The sequence below is a fragment of the Crocuta crocuta genome, unplaced genomic scaffold (assembly GCF_008692635.1).
Source record: "Crocuta crocuta isolate KB4526 unplaced genomic scaffold, BGI_CrCroc_1.0 scaffold11, whole genome shotgun sequence".
Lineage (NCBI taxonomy): Eukaryota > Metazoa > Chordata > Mammalia > Carnivora > Hyaenidae > Crocuta > Crocuta crocuta.
The window spans coordinates 640,648-667,127 of NW_027528624.1; the positions used below are offsets into that span (position 1 = coordinate 640,648).

Below are 26,480 nucleotides of genomic sequence, written 5' to 3' on the forward strand. Positions count from 1 at the left end.
TCACACATTCCAAGCCTCAGAAGCACGCCTTTCAGCCTCCTTCTGCTGAAGCCCCCTCAGCGGCTGACAGGAAAAGCGCCTGACCGAATTCAACCCCCTTGGCCCTTCCCGAGGCATTCTAAAAGGAAGATGTTTACTAACTCTGGGAAATCTCTAATTTGTTGGCTTTCAGGCAGTTCAGCAAAGTAAACAATTCCAGGGATGTATGCGCAGGAGGGGGATGTTTCTGAGTAAGGCGTTACCAGCCCTGCCTAGGAACATCTCGGAAATATTCCCAAACGTAATGGTACCGTATCGCACTTCCTCAACGGCCCCCGGCTCTAATCCATAAAATCCCAACATGTTTGGGAAGGTTTATTTTGTTTTTAACGATAGCGCCCACATTGGCAACGGCCACAGTGGCCACCTGTAAATCTGAAAACACCTTGAACACTCTTTTTCATTAACTTCACGTATGACACAAAACAGAGATATTTCAATTACATGTGACTGAGAGTAAGAAAAATATACAACTATATTTAAAACACTTAAATTAACAAGATAGTACTTTTCTGTTCTAACAAAATATCATACATTCAGTTTAAACAAGAGTTAATATCCAGACACACTTCTCCAAAATACCTGATGCTAGTTGAAAATGAGTGACCGTGAGACTTTTCAAGAAGAGTTCTATCGAGCAAAGTCTGTACAATTTTGAAGAACTGCCTTTTTTTTTCTGGAAGACAGACATTAAACAGTCAAAATGCAAACTGATAGCTCTCTCATAAACCTAAATATTGTTGCTTCATTTTTCTGCATGATACTTTGGCTGTTAGCAAATCTTATAGCTTCTCTCCCTTAAAGACAATAATGTATATCAACCCCCTCACAAATAATCATGAACTTCGTGTGTAATAAGCCCTACCTAAATGTGTTCACGTGTTTCTGCATTAACTGACCTATCTACGGAGACTGTTATGACAAGGGGATGACCAAGTGTAACAGGCCTACCCTTAAACCACTTCTTTCAAACAGCATGAAATACAAGCCACGTGTATTTTCAAAGTCAGAAGCTGCTACACTTAGGGATATGGTCCGTAGCTTGAAATATCAGTATAAAAATGTTTCCTCCATTGGCTTTTTTTCAGGTGAAGAATCTGGAGCACAAACCAACACATCTGTGTGACCGCGGCCTCCAATTTTAGCCCCTCCCCCCCCAACCAACAATGGCCTCATAATGGCCATACCATCCCTGGCCAAGGCCCCAGTTGACAGAGTGGCTCTGTGTTCCGACTCTAAGGAAGCAAGAAAAGCAGGCTCTACTCATTTCTCTCCTTCTGCCTCCGCAAGCCAACACCTAGGAGCCTCTGGATTTGTCCCCATCCAATGACTTCAAGATTCTGAGAAGGGCAGTATACAACTTCCAAAAGAAAACAACAACAACAAATTTGCGTTAAGGTCACTACGTAATACTGTGGATGAAAACCAGAACAGGTTGTCAACTGAGGAAGCAAGGCACTTGGGAACAGGAGACATGGAAGAGTCCAGGGAGGGCAGGGCTCAGTGAGTCAACAGTTTCAGGCGGGTAAACCAGCTGACCAGCAGGGACGGTTCTGTAGAGGAGGACTTGGCAGCCGTGGCCGCCGGCTTCCTTCGGGTCCCGTCCTCCTGGAATGGAATCGTGGCACTGCTGTGGAGATCTGGACTGAGGTAGCACCTGCTCCCTCGGACGTAGTCTGCGCCACGGACCAGCTGCCTCTCCGCTGTGGGCCTTGAGAAGCGGTAGGAGGGAGAGGCGTTTTCTTCGATGATGGGAGGGATCCGCTCGTTGCTGAAGTACCGGCAGAGGGCGTCCTCTCCTGTTTTCAGACAAAGCCCACAAGTCCATTAAAATAACCATCCACTCACTGCTCAGGGGTCACTGTTCAGGGGGAGGGCAGCCTGCTCAGACTTCCACCGCCCTCCTCCCAGGGATGGGCTATGGCTCACCGCAGACAGCCAGGCCCACCCCTAATGGATGCTCAGAGAGCAGAAATGAAGAGGTCCATCATCGTCAGGCACAGTCATTCCTGAGAGGCAACACAAGGGCAGAACAGAGGGCCTGCACTGCCTTACCAGTGTAAGAACTTTCATAACTAGAGGGAAAAGTCTGTATCATTCTATCACCCCTTCCCCATCTGTCCTTGTTCAAGGCCTGCGGCACATAGCACTTGCATCCAGAACAGTGGTTCCGACCCTGAAGCATCCCTGCAGAGAACTCAGAAAGGTAGGGGTGCCTTTGGCTATCACCCTCCAAGAAGGGGCAGGCAGTCTTCACCTTTAGTGGATAGCGTTCAAAGGTTCTCATGCTCTGCAATCCTGGAGACACTTCCAAACCAGGAAGAAAGGTCCCAGCCTAAATGCCAACAGGCAGTTCCTGGGATGGGGGTGGGGGGCAGTTAAGAAACTGAATAGAAACCTAAAATGTAGGACACCTTGGAAACGTGTAGCATTCTCTTGACCCTGAGACTCCAACTCCTAAAACTGTACGAAGATCTATGTGCAAGATGCTTATTGAAGCATCGTTCACAATTGTGGGGTGGGGGTAGGGCACAAAAATAAGCTACATGTCCAACAAGAGCAGACTGCATAAACATGTCCTATAGCCACAAGATGGACTGCCAGATGCAAGTATTATAGAAAATATCCATGTTTTAAATAACAGTCAACTTTCACAGTATTGTCAAACATCTGTTTCTTCCATTTTGCACCTTTTTTCTAAGTGTATGACATTAGAAAACAGAGTGATTATTTCTAGGTTGGGGAAGGGGATTACAGTTGAGTTTTATGTTCTTGTACCTTCTAGATGCTTTTCAATGTACCTGTTTCGCTTTTGTAATTGAAGCGGAAGTTACTTTCAAGAAGTGCCCTTTGTCAGGGAGCCCGGGTGGCTCAGTAGGTTAAGCATCCAACTCCAGCCCAGGTTACCATCTTAAAGTTTGTGGATTCGAGCCCCATATCAGGCTCTGTGCTGACAGTGCTGAGCCTGCTTGGGACTCTCTCTCTCTCTCTCCTCCTCTCTTTCTCTCTGCCCTTCCCTGACTCATGCTTTCTCTCTCTCTAAATTAATTAATTAACTTAATGCCCATTTTCAAAGAACCACATATCACCAGAGTCTATTTATGTGAAATGTTGAGAGTATGAAAATCTGTAGAGACAGAAAGTAGATTAATGGTTGCCAGGAGCTGAGGAAGGAGGGGATGAGGAACGACGGCTTGCAGGTGATAAAATATTTCCTGAGGTGATAAAATATTCTGGAATTAGTGCTGATGGACACACAACTCTATGAATGTACTAAAAACCTCTGAAGTGTACACTTCAACAGTGTGAGCAGATTTATGGTATGTGACTTCTCTCAATAAAGTGGCTTTTTTGTTGTTGTTGTGCAGATAGATACCTTTTCATTCTGAAATGATCACACAATAAAAATATGGAAAGTGAGATAGGAGGTCAGGTGTGTCTCCATTTCCCGGGCTTAATGTTCCCATCCCCCCTATTTCTCAATACTAAAAGGAAATAAAGGGCTAAATCCGGGATTAAAAGCCTAAGAGAATGGCAGCAACGATGGTGACATTTCCAAAGCTAAACAAAGGACAGGCTGCCACCTGCTGACTGCTCCACAGATTTTCACACGCCAATTAAAGGTACCTTGGACCTGACACAGATATCTTCTCCCTTTTCCAATGTACTATAATCCAAGTGATTCTGGTATCTAAGTAACAAACTCTACCAAGTCCCAGGGAGATATGAGGGGCTGACAGCTTTGGAAGTTGAGCCTCCAGAACTTTTTTCTTCTTCCTTTTCCTATCTAAGGTCCACTCTATTTGAACTTGTCACCTGTTCTTTGTGGCAGTAACGCGTGAACAATGCTAGGAAGTCTTGCCAGTGCCGATGATCAAATCATTTGGCAAAAAAATAAGAATTTATTTAAAAGCACTTCCTTCGAGGCTGGTGTAATAACCAGCATCTTCGATTACAAGAGGAATTAACACAATTTATTTTCCAATGGTAATTACTCTCTGACACAGGAAGGATTTAAGGAGGAAAATAAATCTGTGTCTGTCCATTAAAAATCAAAGAGAGTCCAGTAATAACAGTCATAGAATTCAGGAGGAGATTGTTTAATGAATAATGTAGATTTCTACTTATTTACTTATAGACCATCTATCTCCACAGCCCTTTTTTTTTTTAAATGTTTTATTTATTTCTAGGAGAGAGAGAGAGACAGCGTGAGCAGGGGAGGGTCAGAGAGAGAGGGAGTCACAGACCGAAACAGGCTCCAGGCTCCGAGCTGGCAGTCGGCACAGAGCCCGACGCGGGGCTAGAACCCACGAACCGCGAGATCATGACCTAAGTGAAATTCGGACGCTCAACCAACTAAGCCACCCAGGCGCCCCTCCACAGCCCTTTAAAACAACTTTTTTCAATGTTTATTTTTGAGAGAGAGAGAGAGCGAGAGACATAAAGCAAGAATGGGGGAGGGGCAGAGAGAGAGAGAGAGACACACACAGAATCCAAAGAAGTCTCCGGGTTCAGAGCTGTCAGCACAGAGCCCGACGTGGGGGTCAAACTCACAAACTAAGATCATGACCTGAGCCGAAGTCAGATGCTTAAGTGACTGAGCCCTGCAAGTGCCCCTCCATAGCCGTTTTAAAGCACACAATGCCAATTAGGAGACTCAGAGTCACTACTAAGATTATATAATTCTGCCATTCCAGAAACAGGTAGGGCCTTAGAGATTCAGCACCCCTGACTTCATAGATGAGAAGATGGGACTCAGGCTGGGTCCTCTACTCGGTTATTACAGGACAGAGAGGAAGAGAGTTCCAACAAAGGCCTTGGCCCTTTTGACTCCTGTTTGGTGTTTTTTGGTTTGCTTAAACTTACCCTTCCTCCCATGACCTCGAGGTCTGGCAAAAGGGTCCACGATTCCCATCCAGCTCCCGTCTGCGGGCATGGACAAAGGCCGGGGCTTGCCTTCGGAGGAAGGGGAAGGAACATGGTAAGTTGGCAGAGTTTTGGGGACTTCAGAGAATCTTTCCTTTTACTTATAACTTAAGAACCACCCCCATCACACTCACATAACCATAAGCAAGAATGTTATTTTAAAATAAGTGTTTTGAAGCATCGTATTTCCATAGCAAGCAATTAGGACAGACGCAGGCTGCACTTAAGTCTGTGTGTCTACAGAGCAAAGCAGATCCAGGCTAAAACCCAAGCACTGAAAGTTAAAACTGTAACATGATCTCACTCTGCTGGGCTTTGATGCCAGGCAGAGAGTAATGATTCAACAAGGCTTCACTTGAGAGAGATGAATAAAGGTCTCATACTTAGAATTTCATTGAGGTTTATGTTTTCCTCAGATTACCCTTCAAGTCTGCCAAATTCATCTAACAGTTCCAAATAAGGAAGGGGGCGGGGAGGGAAGTAAAAACAAATGGCAGAACAAAACAAATGCTCAGAAATGTACCATGAGATGGTGTTTTCTCTCTCATTTTTGTGGGCAGAATATTGGTTTCCACCGAATACCCAGGCAACTGATCAGAATCAGCGATGGTAAATCTCCGTCTTCGGCTCTCCTGGTCCAAGAAGGAATTTGGGGACTCTGAACCCTTAGGACCAGGCAAGGGTTGTTTACACTTACTGAATCCTCCATAAAGACAACTCCCATTCTCATCCCTGGAAGACAGTGGGCAATAATTAACTTGCTTACAAAGATCCTCTCATACAGATGAATTACAGGAGATACTTCCTCAGTACATACACAGAAGACAATTTAAATCTTTCCTTTCCACTGGAAGAAAATAATGTGACTTTTTCTATCTCAGTTACCCCCTCAAATACACGGAAATCTTATTAAATGAGAGTAAATCACATGATCCTACCAAATTAAAAAAATGAATTTTTTTTTCCACAGATGTTTAAGCAGCAGAAATACACTTTTGAAGGAAGACAGCTCTGGCTTTCCTGTACCTCTATCCTAAAACTGAATCTCCTGTTACAGAAATCACTAGTTAGGGTAAAAAGAGCCATTTTTCTGAGGCCTAATGTAGTATCTTTGCCAAGATCCAGCAAAGAAGATGCTTGATGCGTAATGGAATTGTTAGATTTGAAAATTATGTCCAAAAATACAAAGGCACCTTTATAATACCCAATGGAGGGTGTCTATTTTCTGAACTCAGTACAGAAACTGGCCAGTGTTAGATGAACAATTCCAACTTAATTCTTCTTAAATGTCAGCTTTTATAAAACTTGAAATTAATTTTACTTGAATCCGAGTTACCAGCTAGTCAAATTTTTTGCATTTAGAAAATTCTATTAGGTGATCTTGCAAAAACTATTAGACAAAATACAGCATCAACTGAGTCCAAAACATACCTAAAGATCGGCTTTGCCTGCTTGGTATTTCCAGTGAGCTTCCCACCTTGTGTGTACCCTTTTCCTTCCTATGAATCCATCTCCTTCTATACTTTCAAGCCTGGCGTATAACTTCACCATCCACAAAGCTTTCAAGACTCACCACTCACTCTCCAGAACCATTTGCAGGTTTCATTCCTCAGAAAACATCCTTCATTGATGGTGTGTATGTGTGTGTGTATACATGTGCACACGTGTGTGTGTGCATGCGTTTCCCCCCAAGCAGACAAAAAGCTCTGGTTCCCTTTCCCCTTCACTATGTGCATGAGCTTTTTCCTACCACTGCTTCTCTGATCCTTTGCTGAGACCCAGACAGGAACATTCAGAGTTGGGGACTTGGGGAGGGGGTGCCCTAGTTTCTGCTGGACCGACCTATACCCCGGTCATCAGTGAAACTGTGTTCTCCGTGTGCAAAGGCAAGTACTCGTCACTTTAAACACACTTAAGATCCTGCGACCGCATGACTTTGGTCTGTGAAGACAGGCAAGAGTCCCCCCTACTAACCAGAATGCCTCTGATCACCCAAGAGAAGTTCTGTATGCTGTACTACATTCCGAGCAACCCAAAACCAGGGACTGGAAAATGATGTTCGTTCTACTTTGTGCCCAGCGAAGAGACACAATGGAATCAGATACTCAGCTTAAAACAAAAGCAAACCAACAAAACGCTCCAATACAAAGTAAAATATCACTGTTGAGTTCAGCCTGAACTTCATCTTATGAAAGAGTATAGCAAAATTACATATTTCTCAATTTATTCTTGAACAGTTGACTAAGACATTGGCAGTGCTCTGTGGGCAAGAGCCACATCTGTTTTGTGGAAGCTGATGATGCCGGCCCTATATTCAGTAAACGTAGGTTGAATAAATGAGCCAAAATCTCTGTAAATATGTTAACTGATATAAATTAACCTATACTTCACGCCTAAATGATCCCCTATATAACAGCTAATATGACCATGTGACAATTAAGAGGGCACCAGCTTTTAGAACTTATAATAGGCACAAACTCACGTGCATGCGCAAATACAGGGCATCACACCTACATCCATATTTCGTAAGTCCTAGGAAGAACACCTCTCTCTCAGCAAAACAAACCTGTAACTTTAATTCATGTCACAAAAATATTATCTTCCTCCCCAGAGATGATATACTGAATACCTAACCAAACATCGGCTTTAGGGATCCCCAAACAAGGTCCCAGGAGGAACCAAAACAATGTATTCCCGGAGCAGATGCTTTCATAAAGACCCCTCTCCCACCAAACTACACAGGTTCACGACCCATGAACTCTGGATCTATGCCTCCACTTCCCCCTGAAGGATCACACATGTCCCCCCGGTTTTATTAAGATACGATGGGCATGTAACATCACATTAGTTTTAGGTGTACAAAATAGTGACTTGATATGCATATATATTGTGAAATGACCACCATAAAAAGTTCCATTAACACCCGTCACCTCACGTAGTTAAAATTCTTTTTTTCTTGCTGTGAGAACTTTAAAAATCTCTCTCAGCGACTTTCAAACACACAACAGAATACTGTTAACTATAGTCACCACGCTATACGTAACTTCCCACAGCTTATTTATCTTAGAGCTAAAAGTTGGGACCTTTTGACCCCCTTCACCCAGCCCTCCCACCCCACGCCCAGGATCACACTTGCAAAAATTACAATTTTAAGACTCTGCCCTGTCACCTGGGAGTTCAGCAGCTTCTCCCCTAGAGACCCTCACAGCCTCCACACCACCCCTGAGAATCTCCAGGCACACAGGGACATGCACACCAACAGGGACACTGACGTACCGGGGTGAGTAGGGAACGGCTGGCGGAGGAGGGATATAAAGATCCAAGATGGCGGGTTTCTCCTTCTTCAGCGAGGTATCCATTGTGCTCTCAGGGGACTGGGTTGTCGTGGGTGGAGGTGAGGTCTGAAATGGAAGCCAGTGCAAAGGGTGGAGGTGAATTCATAGATTATTCTTGGTTAACTCTCCTTCCCCAAAAGCAACACCAGGGGCTGAGGTGACTTGTGTGTTTATGGCTCCTAGCAACACTCCATCTGTAGTCTCTGAGACACTCTGTTACCTGGGGGTTTTGAAAGACTGGAAGCACAGTAAAAAGTAAAGGCTCGGGAGCCAGGTTAGGCATTCTAGCTCTGAGCAAATCGCTGAAATTCCATGCCTCAGTTTCCTCAAAAAACAGCCACACTGACAACAGGTCCTGCACAGGGCTGTAGCGCAGGTTAACTGAGTGAGTTCATACAAATCACGAACGGTGCCATCACTGACTGGGAGCATGGGCTTGGGACTCGGTCTGGGTACTGTTCTGGCTATTGCTCTTACTAGTTGTGTATCTCTGGGCAAACCACTCAGCTTCTCTGTGCCTCATCTATTAAGATGGGAATCAATAGGGACAAGAATAGTACCAACACGGGGTGACTTAAATGTGTGTGTGTGTGTATACATACACAAGTTAATTTTAAAAATGTAAAATCCTTATAGCTTAATTTTCGTTATGTTATTTGTCTCAAAGGACCTATTTTTTATAATCTTGCGTGAGACTTTCAATCTGGTCACTTCTCTAGGCCAAACGTGATGGCGCTGTTCACACGCTGATGCCAGATACAGTTTACCACCAGTAACGGATACCTGCACCAGAGGCGGTTTCCACCGCAGGTTTTTCAGGGGAGCAGGGGTGAAGTTGAAAGAGCCCGTGGGGCGCTTCTTAAGCAGTAATACGACTCCAGTAGGATTCTCTCTCAACTTTCTCACCAGGTTCTTCAGCTGCCATCCCACCTTCAAAGAAGGAAAATGAGGAAAAGGGACTCCCTCATGAATAATGAAAAATCAAATCTATGAATTTATTTCAAGGAAATCAGGACTGAGCAAATACACAGACCAATATGTTCATCTTAGCACTACTTAAAATTACAGAAAATTGGATATAAATTGCAAATTGAAAAAAATTCAAGCAAAATGGCTTTGGATTTAGTTGAAAGTTCTAGAGGGGAATATTAAGAGTCTTTATCTCAATGAACAAACTCACCACAGTTTGCTGATTAACCTGAATGACTTCATCACCAGCATGAATCTTCTGAGATCTGTCTGCAGGAGACTATTAGGAACAAACACAGAGACCCGTCTTATTTTTTAAACCTTCTAGTTCTTTCTGCTTCTATTTCTTCTTCCTTCTTTCTTCTGCAGATAAAGAGCAATGGAAATACAATTTTCTCAAGAACTATCACACAGTGCACTTATGAGATGACCCCCAGGACTACATGGTCTGTTGAGCCTGACACGCAGGCAGGCACTTGCCTTTCCCACTTGATGTGCGGTCGGCTGGTACAGATCACCTGTCATCTGCAACAGCTACGTTCCTCTAACCCCTCAGGAAGAGCGGGACACACTGTTGACACAACGACTGTTAAAAGCTGTTGGTTCGTCTAAAAAGTATCTTACAGGGGCGCCTGGGTGGCTCAATCAGTTAAGCATCTGACTCTTGGTTTCCGCTCAGGTCCTGATCTCACAGTTTGTGGAATCGAGGCCCTCATCGGGCTCTGTGCTGAAAGCACACAGCCTGCTTGGGATTCTCTCTCTCCCTCTTTCTTTCTCTCTCTCAAAATAAATAAACTTTTAAAAAATATCTTACATATCTATCAAAATTAGTTTTACAAAAACTGATCAACTGCTTACCATGTAAAGACCATCACTGTAACTCTGTCATCCTGTGTCCTTTTAAGCAATTATTAAAATTGGATCTTGTTTACCCAGCCTTATTTTACACATTTCACAATGCTATTAAAATAGAAAGACGGTGACAATAGAAAATGTATTTCTTTGAAGAAAATGAGTTTAAATTGGTTTCATTTTCATGTTGAAGTCAAAATGACTGTTTTCAGTATCGAAAGTCCAGCATTTGATTCCCCCAGATGATATGTGTGTATATAAATATCTAGATGTAATTTATTTGTCAGACATTTCACTCATAATATTCTTGTTCAATTAATAAAATAGCACTCTTTATGTTTAAGATATCTCCTATGAGCAAAAGCAAAGGGTAAACCCTTGATTTTAAATTATAGTCATACGTTATCTAGGCCAGAGTATTCTATTTGGTAACTTATATAACTGGCTAAATATTCAAACACATTTATAATTATTTTTTAAAAATTTTTTTAATATTTATTTTTGAGACAGAGAGAGAGCGAGCAAGCATGAGTGGGAGATGGGCAGGAAGAGAGGGAGACATAGAATCTGAAGCAGGCTCCCAGCTCTGAGCTGGACAGAGCCTCGACACAGGGCTTGATCTCATGAGCTGTTGAGATCATGACCTGAGCTGAAGTCGGACGCTCAACTGACTGAGCCACCCAGGCACCCCTATAATTATTTTTTTAACTGCACTTTGGGGCACTTTTGGCTCAGTCAGTTAAGTGCCGGACTTTGGCTCAGGTTACGATCTTGCAGTTCGTGAGTTCGAGCCCCACACTGGGCTCTGTGCTGACAGCACAGAGCCTGGAGCCTGCTTCTGATTCTGTGTCTCCTTCTCTCTGTCCCTGGCCTGCTCATGCTCTGTCCCTCTCTTTCAAAACTAAATAAACATTAAAAAAAAAATAGCACTTTTGAATGAAGTCAGGAGGGCAGCAACTAAACCCGAGACTTCCTTGCTGGATCTTCTCACTCAACTGCTGTGATGGGCTCCACAAGAAATGAGCAAGCAGCATTAAACTGTAGAAACATTCTCTTCGATTTGTCTAGATCCAATGCAAGTCACAGGTACCTGGGACAGTTCTTTTTCAAAACATGTAACCTGCCACCATGACAACCAGTGGTGCCTTACCTGAGAGACCAGCCCCAGGGGTACATCAGGGAGATGATCTGTCTCAAATCTCTTTCTCTTGAGACACTTAAAGAAAAAAGTGAATGCGTCTAGGCTCCTTTTTGTGCCTGTGTGTCGGATGCTTCACCCTCAGTTACAGACCAACTTTGCTAAGTCTGATCAGAATCAGTCTAGCCCATGGGGTGCCTGGGTGGTTCAGCTGGTTAAGCATCCACCTCTTTATTTTGACTCAGGTCATGATCTCCTGGTTCATGAGAGCAAGACCCGCACTGGGCTCTGCACTGGCAGAGTAGAGCCTGCTTGGGATTCTTCTCCCTCCCTCCCTCTCTGCACCTCCCCTGCTTCCACCCTCTCTCAAAATAAATAAATATTTTAAAAAAGAAAGAGAAAGAAAGAAAGAAAGAAAAAAACTAAGAAAGAAAGAAAGAAAAGAAAGGAAGGAAGAAAGAAAGAAGGAAGGAAAAGAATCAGTCTGGCTCAGATAATCTTCCTGGCTAACAATTCATTTAAGGTAATCTTCACTTTATAAAAGATGACCCAGAGGCCAGGAAGTTCCTGTTTATAGATGTGCAATCTTAAAAAACAGGCCTAAATGACCTGAAGTGACTTTCCTTCCTAGGGATCCTCACAGATTCATTTCTCAAATGTCTTACCAGGTGATTAAGAGATGTGTTTGGCAGAACACTGGTAATGAGAGAGCTTGACACCAAAATTCTCCCTGGGGCAGTGGTTCTTGCCTATCTTCACCATGAGCTAGACTACTGAAAAGTGATGCTTGTTCTGGTTTTCTGCAGAAGGGCGATGACCTGGACAAGAATGCATCCATTCTTCAGAGGCTAATCTAATTCCCACCTCATCTCAGAGGTGGGGAATAGAAGTATGGATGGGGTCCTGTTAAGACTCCTCTCAAAGTGTTGAACAACATCAAAAAAGAAGTCAGAGAATCACCAGATACTATTAGGCTGACCTTGGAATGATCCTGACTTCTCAGGGAACCTCCCCCCAAAATGGACTGTAGGCCTCAGATGGCCTGCTCTCATTGCTTCAGCCTAGAGTCCAAGATGGAGAAATATAGGGAATGCAATGGGTGATTTCCGTCCACTACCACCCACCATACTAAGCTTCTACTAAAACATTCTGATTCTGAAGTCACAACCACCTTAAGTGCTAGCTGGAAAGCCTTCCTGGAGTTTGAGTGCCCTTTATGTGTAAAATATTCAGCATTTAGGGTAAAATACCCAGACTGAGCCCTGGAGAAGTGGGCTCTTACCTAACTTCCCACTCTCATCTGCAAGCTTTAGCAAGTGTTTACCACATCCCAGGTATTCTGTGAACACAAGCTGAGTGACTGAAAAGACTGAGTGACATTTTCAAATGGGCTGCCAGATGGAATGAGACAAGTTTTCCCTATTTTGATCTTTAACAAGATGGAAACCACTTGTCTCCAGGATGACTTCTGTTTGGTCCTGTATGGAATCGACTATATCCAGGTAAACCCTGAATCCCTGACCCAATCTTATGGGTCTGGTAGGAATTCTAGGAAATGGATCCTTACATTTGACCTTTTGCGTCATTCAAAAGCAGCTTGTTGTTTAGTCTGTCATTCAACTCTCATCCTTAAAACCAAAGGAAGGGGGTAGTTTGAAGAGAAGAAATGTGTGCCTTCTGGTAGTAACATGATTGTGAACTGTAAGCTGATCCAAGATGAAAACTGCTTTAAGAAGACCAGTAAAGTCTGGAACCACACAGGTCTGGTTGTTAAATGATGCAATCACTATCAAGTGATAGATGCAAAACTTCAACTCTTTAAAAACTGAAATGACCTTCACCGCCCCTCTGAATCCATCCAACTCCAAAACAATGAAATGAATGGTACACGAGTATGTTCTCGTTTATGGTTCGGCTGAAATATGCGAAGTCTCTCACAGGGATGAGGGATCAACTGCGTCATGAGTGATGTGTTTTCTCCTTTGCGCTGTCCCTGACCTAAAAACAGAGCTTCCTGTGCTGTTGCTGTCAATCAGGTGATGTGCTATAAAAATTCCTACTGCTTCGCAGTGCGTTTTCACCGCTGCTCAACAAAGAATGCTTAAGATACTACCATCTTCTTCCTCATTTGTCTGCCAGAACCACACAACTTATTTAAATTTCACTGACTGCCTTAAGCAATGTCATTTCTTTCCCACTACAAAAACCAAGCTTGCGTCACAAACCCTCATCAAAGATCATGCCATTTCATTTATCAAAAGATCTAGCAGCTAAAGTTCAAAATTCAACATGTATTTGCACCAGATTAGAAAAGCAGTTACCAAATTTCTTCTATTTTTAGGAATTATTTCCTCTTGTCTTAGTTGATTAAATAGCAGATTAATTCCACAGACACATGCTTCCTTCATACAGATCCAGGAAGCTATTCAAACATTTTTAGCTTCATATCAATGTCAAAAACTTACCATATTGTAGGTTGCAAAATGAAAGCAATCAATTAGCTCTACTTTTTACAAATGCAAAATATTTGAGGGGCTCAATAAAACCCTGTCATGTAGTAGCATTTCCAAAAGGAAGTTAGCAGTGTACAAAGACTCTCACAGTAGAAGCAGCCCTGCATTTTCTATTCAAAAGATCGGGGTGTTGGGGGGAACTAAATTTCAATATCATACCAAATATTACAAAACACAACTCTATAAAGAGAATCTACATTTTGTAAACAATCTTGAAATAGTTGCTTTGGTGATACATATAAATTCCATTAAACAGCAACAACAAACTGTATTTTACACATATGGCTACCAATTGTAGTTCCTGTAAGAGTGGTTTCCAACAACAAAGATATCACTGTTTTTATATTTATGGGTTAACACGGCCAGGGTGCAAAAGGAATAATTAACAAGGGTGGGGGGCAAAAACCGGGCAAGGTATGTGAACAACAGGAATAAAAGACAATTTAAATAATAAATTTACAACAGCTGGTGATAAGCAGTATGCTTAGCAACAGAAATAAACAAAACAGCACCCACACTCTCACTATAGATAATAAAACAGGAGGCATGCGTTTAAATGCAAAGTATAGGGACCATGTGTCAAATCTGTTTAAACACACAACAGCTTGTACACTGAACAGATATGCACTTACATTCTCAGTGGTTCCCGTAATCACGTGCAATCCATCATAGGTTGACTTGATGTACATGCCCTAGAGGAAGTCGCAAATATATGCACTCATTACTCCAACGTTTAGAAACATAGCCGCCAGGAAGACTTCATCTTATAAAACATTAAAGGCAATCCCCTCCGAACAACACTCATTTTTAAGCCTCTGAAACATTGTGAAACAAGATCCTCAAGCGGTGAAGGGGAGCTAACAAATGGAAACACTAGTGGAAGAAATTAGAAGCCAGATCTCTTTGGTATTTGAACCTGTGTCCCCGGGGCCCACAGAATTTTGCCACAACTCTGGGGACTCAGAAGGCATCTTCTCAGACCAGTGGGATGAATGAGGCACTTCGGATGGGGACTGTTCTCTCCTGACCACCTCTTTGTCTGGTGACACAATATGTTCAGATAAATTTGCTATCGGCAGTCATTGTGGGGTGACTCATTTAAGCCGCTAACAGCCCAGACCAGGATATATGAAAAAAGACTATTAAGAAACGCAACATAGGGAGTAAATCAGGAACAGGCACCCCTCCGTTTTAAGAGAAGCATAAAGACACACTCTTCCCCACAGGGCTGAGAGGCAAACGCAGGGGTGAATGCCATACCACGGAGGAAAGATTTTCGCCGTTGGGCAGATGACATATAAAACATTTTTATTAAACTTTTATAAGATAAGGGGAAAGAGTGAAAAGCAGACTGGGCCAAGGATAGTTGGTCACCCTGGTATCGAATTTGCACTAATGTAGATCTTCCTTGGAAATCATTTTGACCCTGGACTTACCCGGCTCAGCAGCCTACACCACACTATAGGGAGACTCTCATCAAATGCTATCACTCAACGTGCATATTTATACCTGCGAAGAATGTGAGCTTGTCGCCATTTGGTTGATTGTTCTTTTCCTGAGGTCAGAGACTGCCTTGCTCTCTCCCTGCAGCCACCTACACACTACTTCCTGCTTCCTCCTTCTCCCTTCCTCCTCCTGGGCAGTACAGGCACAGCCACCAACTACTGCACAGGAACTGTGCGCCTGGCACCTGACACCCATCATCTCATTTAACACTGCCCACAACTCTGCCAGGCAGTAATTATTACCACTCACTTCTGACAGATGAGGAAACGGACCTGTAAAGCAGTTAGGACACCTGAGGGCTGGGATTTAAACCCAGCTCTCTCAGACGCAAAGCCTCTACAAGCTCATCAAGGAGGCTCACAGTTTCTCCACTTAAATTTCAGCAAATTGGTGCACTGGGTGGCTCAGCCGGCTGAGCATTCGACTTCACCTCAGGTTATGATCTTGTGGTTCTTGAGATCAAGCCCCACATCGGGCTCTCTGCTGTCAGCACAGAGTCTGCTTGGGATCCTCTGTCCCCCACTCCCTCCTCACGCTCATCTGTGCTCTCTCTCTCTCTCAAAGATAAACATTAAAAAATATAAATAAATATAAAAACACAATTTTTCAGGAAACTAATCACACCATGTAGTAGTACCTACATGCTAGGTACTACTAGATCTGGCTACTGATCTAGGAAGCCAGGCATCTACCTGTTTGTACACTCAGGGCCTATTATTACAGGCCTCATACATCATTTATGAAACAGTTCTGAACTTTTTTTAAGAAATCATTTCTCTCAACTGCCTCTTCTCACGTTCCTCTAAGTGCTAATAGAGACTTTCAGAGCAGATGTTGTTTTGTACCCAGAGATCATCTTTCCTTTGTGTAAATGTTTTATACCTCCTCATGCTAAGGCCTAAAAATAAAACTGTTAAGACAATTCCTTCAAGATACGAGAATACAGTTTAGAAACTGTATTTATTTTTATACTCTGAAGACATAAGACATATCAACAATTCAAGACGGCAAATTCCTAACTACATAAGGGAAGTCAATCTCATTTAATTCTATTCAGAATTACAGTGAGAGCAATAAAGAATCATTTAAAAAAAACATTTAATAAAACTGACGATGTGTTCTTATTTGGAAAGAAAACAAGTGTTTCTAGAATTCTCACCAGGCCTTCTCCAGGTTTAACATTTGGCAAGTGAACTTCCTCCAGACACGCACACTGGCTCATAACAGGATCTGTAGCAGATCGTATTGTTTTGTCACAGATGCCATTTAAAACCTTGACCTAGAGGTGGAGAGGCACAGAGGAAAGGTTCAATCATTAACCAAGTTTATCTCAGGCTGAAGTTTAAAGAAATGCACTTTGCCTACAGTCTTCAGCTCAGGTAGGCAATCATTTTAATAATGCTACTCAGTGAGGGTGTGGCCCTGGGCCTTCGGATCTGCAACCCATGGAAAAGATTAAAAAGTCACTTAAGTCACTTAAGCTTTGTGTAAAGAGTGCAGCTCTCTGATGAATTAGGGCCACTGAAGAGCAGAGACTGTACAGAAACCCCCGTCCGGCAGTTACAGACAATAATCTATTCCTGGCCATCTGCATGGTGTTTTAGTGATCGCTCACATTCTATATGTACCAAATTCTCATAAGGTTAAAAAAATGTTTTTGCCTGCACCTGTTTTTCTTTTTTAGTAGATTTTATTTAAAAAGCAGTTTTAGGTTTCCAGAAAAACTGAGCATAAACTGCAGAATTTCTATATACTTCCCTCCCCACCCCAACACAATTCCCAATAGTTCTAACAGGGTTAATAATAACAAGATATAAAAACATGTCCCAGTGTGGTATGTTTGTTACAACCGAAGAACCAAAATTGGTACCTTATCAACAAAAGACCATAGTTTACACAAGGGGTCGCTCTTTGTGGTATATAGTTCTGGGGGTTTCAACAAGTGCATAATGTCATAGATCCACCTCTATAGTTTCAAACATAATAGTTTCATCAAGAAACCCCCCTGTGCTCTTAACTATTCATCTCTCCCGCCCTCCCCCACTATGAACCCTTGGCAATCACTGATCTTTTTACTGACTTTATGGTTTTGTCTCTTCCAGAAGGTCAAATAATTAGAATCATACAATATGTAGCCTTTTCAGACTGGATTCTTTCACTTGGTAATATGAGTTTAAGGTTCCTCCATATCTTTTCATGGTTTTATAGATCAATTTCTTTTTATTGCTGAGTAACAGTCTGTTGTCTGGATGTTTATCTGGTCACTCACTGGAGGACATCTCAGCTGCTTCCAAGTTGTAGCCATTAGGAATAAAGCTGCTGTAACATTCTGTACAGGTTTTTGTGGATATAAGTTTTTAATTCACTGGGTACAACTGCTAGATCACAGGGGAGCGTAGGCTTGGTTTTTTAAGAAATCACCACAGAGTCTTCCCAAGTGGCTGCGCCATGTGGCATTCCCACCAGCAACGAACAAGAGCGCCACAGCCTTTGCCGGCATGTGGTGCTGTCATGTTTTGGATTGCAGTCATTCTAACTGGTGTGTACTGGTATCTCACTGTTGCTTTAATTGGCAATTCCCCTAATGAAACACGATGTTGACCATCGCTCCTATACTCATTTGTCAGCTGCGTCTCTTTTTTGGTAAGATGTCTGTTCAGATCTTTGCCCACATTTTAGCTGGATTGTTTGTTTTCTTATTGTTGAGTTTAACAGTTCTTTGTAGATTTTGAATACAAGTCCTTTATCTGATACGGGTTTTAAAAATCCTTGCTCCCAGTCTGTGGTGTGTCTTTCCAATCTCTTAGCGCTGCATTTCAGGGAGCAGACTTTTCCATTTCAATGAGATCTATCCTATCAGTTTTCTTTCATGGATTGTGCCTATGGTGTTGTATCTAAAAACTCCTGAGCAAACACAAGGTCAACCAAAATTTTCTACTGTTATCATCCAGGAGATGCATAGATTTGTATTTTACCTTTAGGGGTAATCATCTTTTTAGTAGTGGCTCACATTCTCTGACCCCAAAGATTGAGAAGGTAAACATTTTGAGACATGAAGCTCCCCATTAAGTGGTCTCCCGTGTAGAAATAACAGTGGTTCCGTGTGGTTGCTTTCCTCCATCAGACTCATCTAATCTTTCAAAATGAAACCACCAAGGAAATCAGGAAATTCCAGAGTGATTTTTTTTTCCATGGGGGAGAATCCAACAAGTGACACTTCTTACATTCCCCCAATTTGTTTAGCCTCCCTATTTATGGAAAATATATTTATAGCAGTTTCACTGCTAAATTCCTCAGCATCAGTAGGAGGAAGGCCTTATCAAAAGAGCCCAGGCTGGCTTATGTCAAAGGGAGGAAGTGATGATGAATAGTTACAAAATGCTCTTTAAACAATCACAGCACATCCCCCCTCCATCAGAAGAGTTTTGCCAAGGATTTTTTTTTTAATCAAAATGTTCCTAAGGTAAAATTTACAGATCAATGTAACCCTGATTAACAGTCTGGCTAGTAATTTAAGTATAATTTTACCTAATGAAATGTTCGGAGAAAATAGAGATCCCCCCATATACCCAGGTTAAGCACAGGCATTTTCACAGTAGTAATTTTCTTGTTAAATAACTTTTACTCTTCTCTTTCTACCTAAATTAATAGACTCAAATCCCAAAGAACCAATATTTCAAAGTATATCCTGAAGTCATTAGCCACAGAGTATGTATTTGAATTAATGTGAGTCCCATTGGTTTGGGGAAAGGAATTTTACTTCTAAAAGGTATACTTACTACGGCTAAAACTTTATCCTCCATTTCTGCTACAAGGCAATCCTAAAGAAGGAAAGAAGAAATAGAAAACTGTTAGAGAGCTGGAAAATTGGTATGCCCCTCCTCCCACAGCCCCAACAGCCCTGTACGGGATGCGGAGGGCACAGAGGGGGTGCCCAACTCCATCTCAGGCTCTGCTCTCCCCTGATCGAAGGAGCTTATCATCCAAGGAACCCATTTGACCGATTATTTCATCAGAAAAACCTATGAAAATAACTGAACTGAAATCCACCTGCCATCTATGGCGTGCAGAGAGCTGTAAGCCAGAAGTCAAGTCCAAGAAAGAAACCTGACAATGCCTCCCAAATGTGACCCTTGGCTCAGCTAGCATTTGGCCAACAAGCCGGGAATCTTTCAGTTCTAGGCCTGCTTCTATAAGAATAGCTTTCAAATAAAGGCTTGAGTAAACGTAGCCACAAAAGTTTATTTTAAGCACCACTGAGATTAAATCAGATATTTCAGTCCTTATTTAATAAATGAAAAAGGTTCAACAAAACATTCATTAACACACTGCCAAAAAAGTGGTCTTGAGGTATGCTATTGATGACGTTAAATAAAGGGCTGTAGTGCAAAGCATTATTTATTCAGCTTAAGAACAAAAGACTCGGAACTGTATGAACCCAGCTGGCTGATTATAGGAGTCACCATTGTCCTGTCTAAAAGTGGTCACAGTGAAACGGCCAATGTGAAACTCTCACAGTTAACCTTCACAGTTAACTGGCCTACAGCAAAGGTTTCCCTCTACATGGCAGAGTACACACAGGAAAAAAGGAGACTCCGGTGCCTGACTGGCTCAGTCAGTTAAGTTTCCAACTTCAGCTCAGGTTGTGATCTCACGGTTCAGGTCATGATCTTGTGGTTCGTGGGTTCGAGCCCCATGTCGGGCTCTGTGCTGACAGCTCAGAGCCTGGAGCCTGCTTCAGATTCTGTGTCTCCCTTTCCCTCTGACCCTCCCTGCTTGCTCGTATTCTCTCTCTCTCTCAAAAATAAATAAACATTTAAAAAAAAGAAAAAAGGGGACCAACTAGATTCTTAAGAGTTTATTTTGCACCTTTAAGTATAATCCCAAATTGGGACATCCTAATTATTTCATGAACATGAAAGATATTAATCAACTCTGTTGGAACTGTCAAAGATTTTCACTTCAATCAAAAGTCATTTGGGGCACCTGGGTGGCTCAGTCGGTTAAGCGTCCGACTTCGGCTCAGATCATGATCTCACGGTTTGTGGGTTCGAGCCCCGCACTGGGCTCTGTGCTGACAGCTCAGAGCCTGGAGCCTGCTTCAGATTCTGTGTCTCCCTCTCTCTCTAATCTTCCCCTGTTCATACTGTCTATCTCTCAGAAATAAATTTAAAAAAAATTAAAACCTAAAAAAACAAGTCATTTAAGGTCATTTTTCTACTACCACTAAGGAGATGGGGAGGGAGTTAGAAATGTATGAGAGTCTACCCTATGCTTTTGTAATCAGATTTTTGGTGTCTTCTTAAATTAAAAAATTCTCTACAAGATTAAAAACTGTGGTAAACATTAATAGTTACTCTACTGTTCCCAAAATTTATACTGATTCTCAGGAAAAGAGCAGCCAACTAAGAAACACTTAAAAAAATAAACTTGGAAATATATTTTTACATGCGTGAAGCTGATATAAATTCAAACTACAGGAGCATCTTCTGTAAAATAGAGTAGTTTGCTCTGCCTCCTCTATCTTGTGCGCAGAACTGAACCACCAACTACCACAATGGCTCATCCCCTATTTACAGCATCGGGAAAACAGAATTATTAAATAAGCATCAATTTTAGCAAACAGAATACTTATGTGGTCTTGTGCTAGAAATAAAAGTAATGCGTGTTTATGGTTTTTCATTATAAATCTCAAAATGATAATCACCCACCCACTGGCAGAGAGCTCTCCGTTCGGTACTCCAGGCCCACGATTCAAGGTGGATAGGTGACCTCGTGGTCCCTGACACTTGATTCCTTGACAGATCCAAGAAGCCACCAAGAAAAGGGGCTCCCTGTGGCGTTGGAACCAATGGGCGAGAGGAGCTCTCCTGCCTCCCCAAAACCATTCAAGTCAGCGCGGGAAAGGGCTCGCTTTTTACCTTCCGCCACCATGAACATGAGTTCCCACAGCTGCTCCTACGGGGAGGAAGAGCTGCAGGCTTGACTTCATGTTGTCTGGCATGAAGGCAACAGAATGGAAAAAAGCGTCCTAAAACCAAGTCACCCCTCCCGAGCCAGATGGGGGGTGGGGGGGGAGCTGAGCTCTGTCACGTTCCTCGGTCACCTGGCTTGGTGGCCTCAGGCCAGCCTACCTGGCAGGGACCCAGCCAGGGCAGCTATCAGGTGCTCCTTCCCTCCACCTCTACCTTCTCACCAGCGGGGTGGCCCTGAACGACCTGTCTAACCGCTCCCCGCCTGCGCTCCTGTCTCTGTGAAGCCAGGAGCACGCCGCACCCTAACTCAGCGCAGAAGCAAATGTGACAACACATGTCAAGTACGTGGCACACGCTGGAAGCACAACCAGCACTCAACAAATGCTCCCGTGGCTTTTTCCTCCTCTGTTCTCATGGCCATCCAGCTTTCCGCTCAGTCTTCCTGGCCCTTCTACTGCTCACTCCCCGACCACCCCCGGTTTTTCCCAGAGCAGGACTGGCGCCTGCCACTGTCATCGTGTGTCACCGCTGGGACTGCAGTTTGCATGGCCTTGCGGCGTTCCGAGGACAGAATGGAGACACAGATCCCAACCCCCTCCCATCGGTGTCTCTTTGTCTGATATTACAGCCTGGAAACTGGAAACTGACTGAAGATCCACCCGTGAACTTGGATAGCACGAGGCGTGCTCACAAGAAGGATGCAGCCTCCTTCCACGGGAAAAGGTAGCAACGATTTACCCCTCACATCAGGAGACCAACATGTTCCCCTTCAAGGGAGGGATGCAGACAAGGTGACAAGAAAGAGGAGGGCAGATGGCAACACGTGGAGGAGAGAAAGGAGCGAAAGGACATGCAAAGGTCTCTCCTTGTAGACAGAGATGAAAGGAATAAAGTTCGAAGGAGATCATGTTCCTTGTCACTGGAAGGGAGGACACAACTTTCATTCCTGAAATTTCCCAGATAAAAGGAATACATGGAAAGGACAGGTTTCTTCCGGAAAGGTCAACAGGCCTTCTGCCAAGAAGTTCTCAAGAAGAAGGTGCTTCCCCGCCTGGGAGGGGGTGTGAGGGCTCCCCGCTTCAGGATGCAGGTGGCACCCTGCAGAGGGCACTCATCAGGTGTGTTGTTTCTCATTTCTGTGCACACAAATATGCCGTGTGTCAAAGCACCTGTGTTCTCCAATCGCCAGAGAAAACATACGCTCACAGGAGCCAGACATCTTTTTCAACCCATGTCCATAAAACTATAAAACAATATTCCATGTATAGTCACGCCTTGCCTCTCTTCATCCTTAAAAGCTGTTCAAATTTATGTAAACCACAAAACAAACCAACCAAAAAGGAGCGGCATGTTTGTGAATTCCCTTTCCTTGCACCATCAAGTCGGTGTCCAGCAAACCAGCACGTGGCATGATTTTTAGATTTCCTACGATACGCGATCACTTCTGGTGGGCACTGTGCATGTGTTATATTTCATTTAATCTTCATAGCAGTCTTTCGAGGTAGGTGTTGTTACTTTAAAATATTTTACATGATTTATATCTAATTTTATACAGATAAAATTATATCTAATTTTAAATGTAATCACATAATGGTCTTCGTAAATTTAAAAAAAGTATTTCTTTCCTTCCTTGGGGTTGGACGGTGGGGGCAGCAAGCTGGTTCCTATACTCCATCCCTACTTCTCTCCCTGCTAAAGTAACCCAACTTTCCTCCCGAGTGCCTGCTGAACTTACTCCTTTGTACACAGGCTCTTGGATCGCGTGTGTGTTATGAACACGTATCTTCATACGTTTTCATATTTCGGGGGTTGCCATTTGTCTTTATATTCCATCTTTTTCCCGTCTTTTGTCATTTGACAATAACTTGTAGAAATCCTACCAAATCATCTGGTGAGGTCAATATTAGCATTCCCATTTTACAGACCCAAAAAAAAAAAAATGAGACTCCTAAATTTTAAGCGACTTGTCTGAGGTCCCAGGGTAGACAAGTGGCAGAGGCAGGATTTGAACCGGTGGCGGTCTGTCTCTGAAGCATATGCTCAATGAACACCAAAGGGAAAACAAAAACAAAAACAATACCTCGTGTGTCCCTTAAGTTTGGGTTAAATTTCTCTTGATAACTGACAAATCTGCATCGGCTTGTTTGTCAACAGCATTATCTCATTTGTTTAAAAACACACTGAAAAAATTTTTAACAAAACCATTTATCATGTACCAAGTGAGCTGAGGCCCACAGAAGCAGGGCTGAGCATGGTGAGGATGTTCAGTGGACAGGACACCCTTCTCCTGAGGTGAACAGATCAGGATTTGTACCTCCCACCGGGAGATTTTTTTTCTATCATGATTTCACAACAATCAACAATGACTTCTGAGGTGTCGGGATGGCTCGGCCCGTTAAGCATCTGACACTTAAGTTTTGGCTCAGGTCGTGATCTCAGGGTTCGTGAGGTTGAGCCCTACATCAGGCTCTGCACTGACAGTGCAGACTCTGCTTGGAATTCTCTCTCCCTCTCTCTCTCTCTGCCTCTCCCCTGCTTGAACTCTCTCTGTATCAAAATAAATAAACTTAAAAAAAAAATGACTACCGGGAAAACACCCCAGGACAACTTAATAGGCCCATTTCATCAGGACGAGCACAGAGTCACAGATTCCTCAAATGTCGCTGTTGCAAAGGAGGGTCCCTCCAGCCACTGCATCCATCTCAACCTTGCTGGACTCCTTCCCTTCTTAGCATTTCTCAACTTCATCTGACTTAGATGCTCCAGAGTTTTTGTTTAAAAAAATTAAGCGCTGTAACAGTTTAGAGAAAGTACAGGCCTATTAGCTCAACTATTTTAAAACAAAAGAAGGTAATCTTTGATGTAAAGGCCACTGCTCATTTTTCAGAAACCAATGGCACAACACATCTAATGGAAAGCCCTTCGTCTCTCCCCAGGTCGGATGGGAGGAAAATGGCGAGAAACAGAAAAAGCAAAAAAGGTACTTTCGTGCCTGCATGGAAACCCTCTGAAGGGAAGACAAGGGTAATGGGGGGAAATGGTGTTAAAAAAGCAACGATGATGTACTGACCTTCTGGACTGTAGTGGTGAGGTCCAGGCAGAGCTGAATGATTTTGTTCTTTGTTACTGAGAAATCGGTGATCCCTGTAAAAGGAGCCCTGGAAAGCAACACACATTCTTTAAGAAAACGGAGGTGGGGGCACTGGGATCCCCACATTGTAGGCTGACAAGCAGAGCTGGTTTAAAGGACTCATTATGTAACGGTTTCCTCTCAAGCTAACACACAAAACAGGATTCTGAACAGAATTGCCGCAGGAGTGCTAGATAAAAACACATCCGAAAATGAGCCAAGAGAATTCGTGTCCCTTCTGAGGTCAACTCACAGCCTTCAGACCAACGAAATAATCACGAGCATTTAAATGCAGTGAAAACACCTTTGGTGTGTTTCCACTCTTCCCCAAGTGGAGCTTAATTTGGTCCTGCTACTTATCTTTTCAGTAGCTTCCAGAGGGACCCTAAAATCCCCCCACTGACCCAGAACTCCTGGAGAGGCCCAGTGGAAGGGACATGAAGAGACAACAGCTCATTTCCTGAACTGACCCAGGGACAGTGGGGCACACGTGTAACGTACCGGTCCAGCCAAGCTAACAAGGCCTTTGCGGCTCCGATCAGCTCCACCACGGAGGTCAGGAGTTCGTTGGGGGGCTTGTGGGAAGTGTCCCCATCGTAAGCCGGACTTTTCCGCCGGCTACTTATGTAATTCTGTAAGTTGTGGGAAGATGCTCGCAGTTTCAGAACCAAGTTCTTCATATTGTCGGTTTCAAGGCCGTAATTCTGTGAAAAATAAAACCAAAGGGAAAAATTCAAAATAATCAACAATGCCCAATCTCTGCTAATAACTCAAAAGCCCACCGAACAAATTGAATAACTCCTACAATAGCCGCAAAATCTTCCATGATTTGCCCACATTGTGGACCTCACCCACACCTAGTCACACCGGCCTCTTCTCTGTTCCTCCCGTCTCAGGGACTTTACACTTGCCGGCTCCTCTTTTCAAAATGCTCCTCCCGCAAATCTTTGCAAGAACAGCCCTTTCTTATATTTACATACTAGCCCCAATGTTCCTCCTTGAGGCTTCCTTGACTGTGTAGAGCAGTTTCTCAGCCTGAGCCCTACTGACATTTAAAGCCCAGAAGTCTCTGTTCTGGTTGAGGTGAAGGGGCAAGGGAGGATTCTGGTACATTTCAAGAGGTTCAGCAGCACCACTGGCCTCTACTCATTAGCCATCAGTAGCATCCTCTCCCTAGCTGTGACGGCCGAACATGTCTCCACACATTGCCAATGCCCCCTTGCATCTCTCTCTCTCTAGCACATCACCTATCTGCCACCTCTCTGACCCACTCTGGTCGCACCATCTTCCTCCGGCAGGGACACAAAGTCTGAGAGAGCAGAGTTCTGAGTGCGGCTTACCGCCGTGTCTGCAGCACAGCAGACAGTAACAGCAGCCATCTGAATGGATGAATTTCCATCCGGTGAGATGCGCTTGCCCAGAAACAGAGCAGCACTGACTAACCGTCAATTCACCTGAAAGGTAATTTCTGTCTCTCGAGCTTCGAACCTATGTTCTTTCTGGACGATGTTCATCTTACTCTGGTGCTTTGAAAAAAATGAATTTCATGTGATAGGTGAAGAACAAATCCCAGAGGACAACACATAAATCTGAGATGACTTTGGGGAGAGGACGGATGAACGTCTGTATTCAACTGCACATACATGTCCCAAGCTGGTGGTTCATTATTTTGACAAAAAATAAAGATATCTCTGGGGTGTACTATACTGTTTCAACAGCATCCCAAAGTGAGACCGTGGTACTATTTAAAAGCCGGGAATAATATGACCAATATACTTGCTCTACACCAGGGACTGAACAAAGGGCTCAACAAGTATTATCTCCGGTAAATAGCATGAGAAGGTGGAAATGATAGTATCTCTAATTTACAGGTGAGGAAACTGAAGCACAGAGCCATTAAATACATTCTCCAAGGTACACAGTTAATCTGAAGGGAGGTGGGATTCCAATCAAGGCAGTCAGCAGCGAGGGTACAAGGTTTTGATCGCCATGAGGCATGTTTCCCTTTTGTGCTCCATCCCTGCCCAAGACAGGGCAGAAAGAGAAGATAGAAAACAGGCTGGGTTACAGATAAGCAAAAGGAAAGTAACCAGTGGC

The 26,480-nt window shown here is 43.3% G+C and overlaps 1 protein-coding gene across 4 annotated transcripts in view; it reads right to left on the minus strand.

The window, feature by feature from the left end:
• Positions 1-321: 321 nt before the first annotated feature.
• The window catches only part of CNKSR3 (CNKSR family member 3), a 90,909-nt gene continuing 64,750 nt past the window's right edge, over positions 322-26,480 (minus strand). For all 4 annotated transcript variants that reach the window (XM_077755079.1, XM_077755078.1, XM_077755080.1 and 1 more), the window contains 11 exons: positions 24,885-25,087; positions 24,324-24,411; positions 19,058-19,099; positions 16,438-16,557; positions 14,405-14,464; positions 9,481-9,549; positions 9,084-9,230; positions 8,242-8,366; positions 5,489-5,697; positions 4,906-4,995; positions 322-1,838 (listed from right to left, as the gene is read on the minus strand). In XM_077755079.1, the coding sequence (XP_077611205.1) occupies positions 1,540-1,838; positions 4,906-4,995; positions 5,489-5,697; positions 8,242-8,366; positions 9,084-9,230; positions 9,481-9,549; positions 14,405-14,464; positions 16,438-16,557; positions 19,058-19,099; positions 24,324-24,411; positions 24,885-25,063 (1,428 nt within the window). In that variant the 5' untranslated portion in view covers positions 25,064-25,087 and the 3' untranslated portion in view covers positions 322-1,539. The remainder of the gene's footprint in view (positions 1,839-4,905; positions 4,996-5,488; positions 5,698-8,241; positions 8,367-9,083; positions 9,231-9,480; positions 9,550-14,404; positions 14,465-16,437; positions 16,558-19,057; positions 19,100-24,323; positions 24,412-24,884; positions 25,088-26,480) is intronic.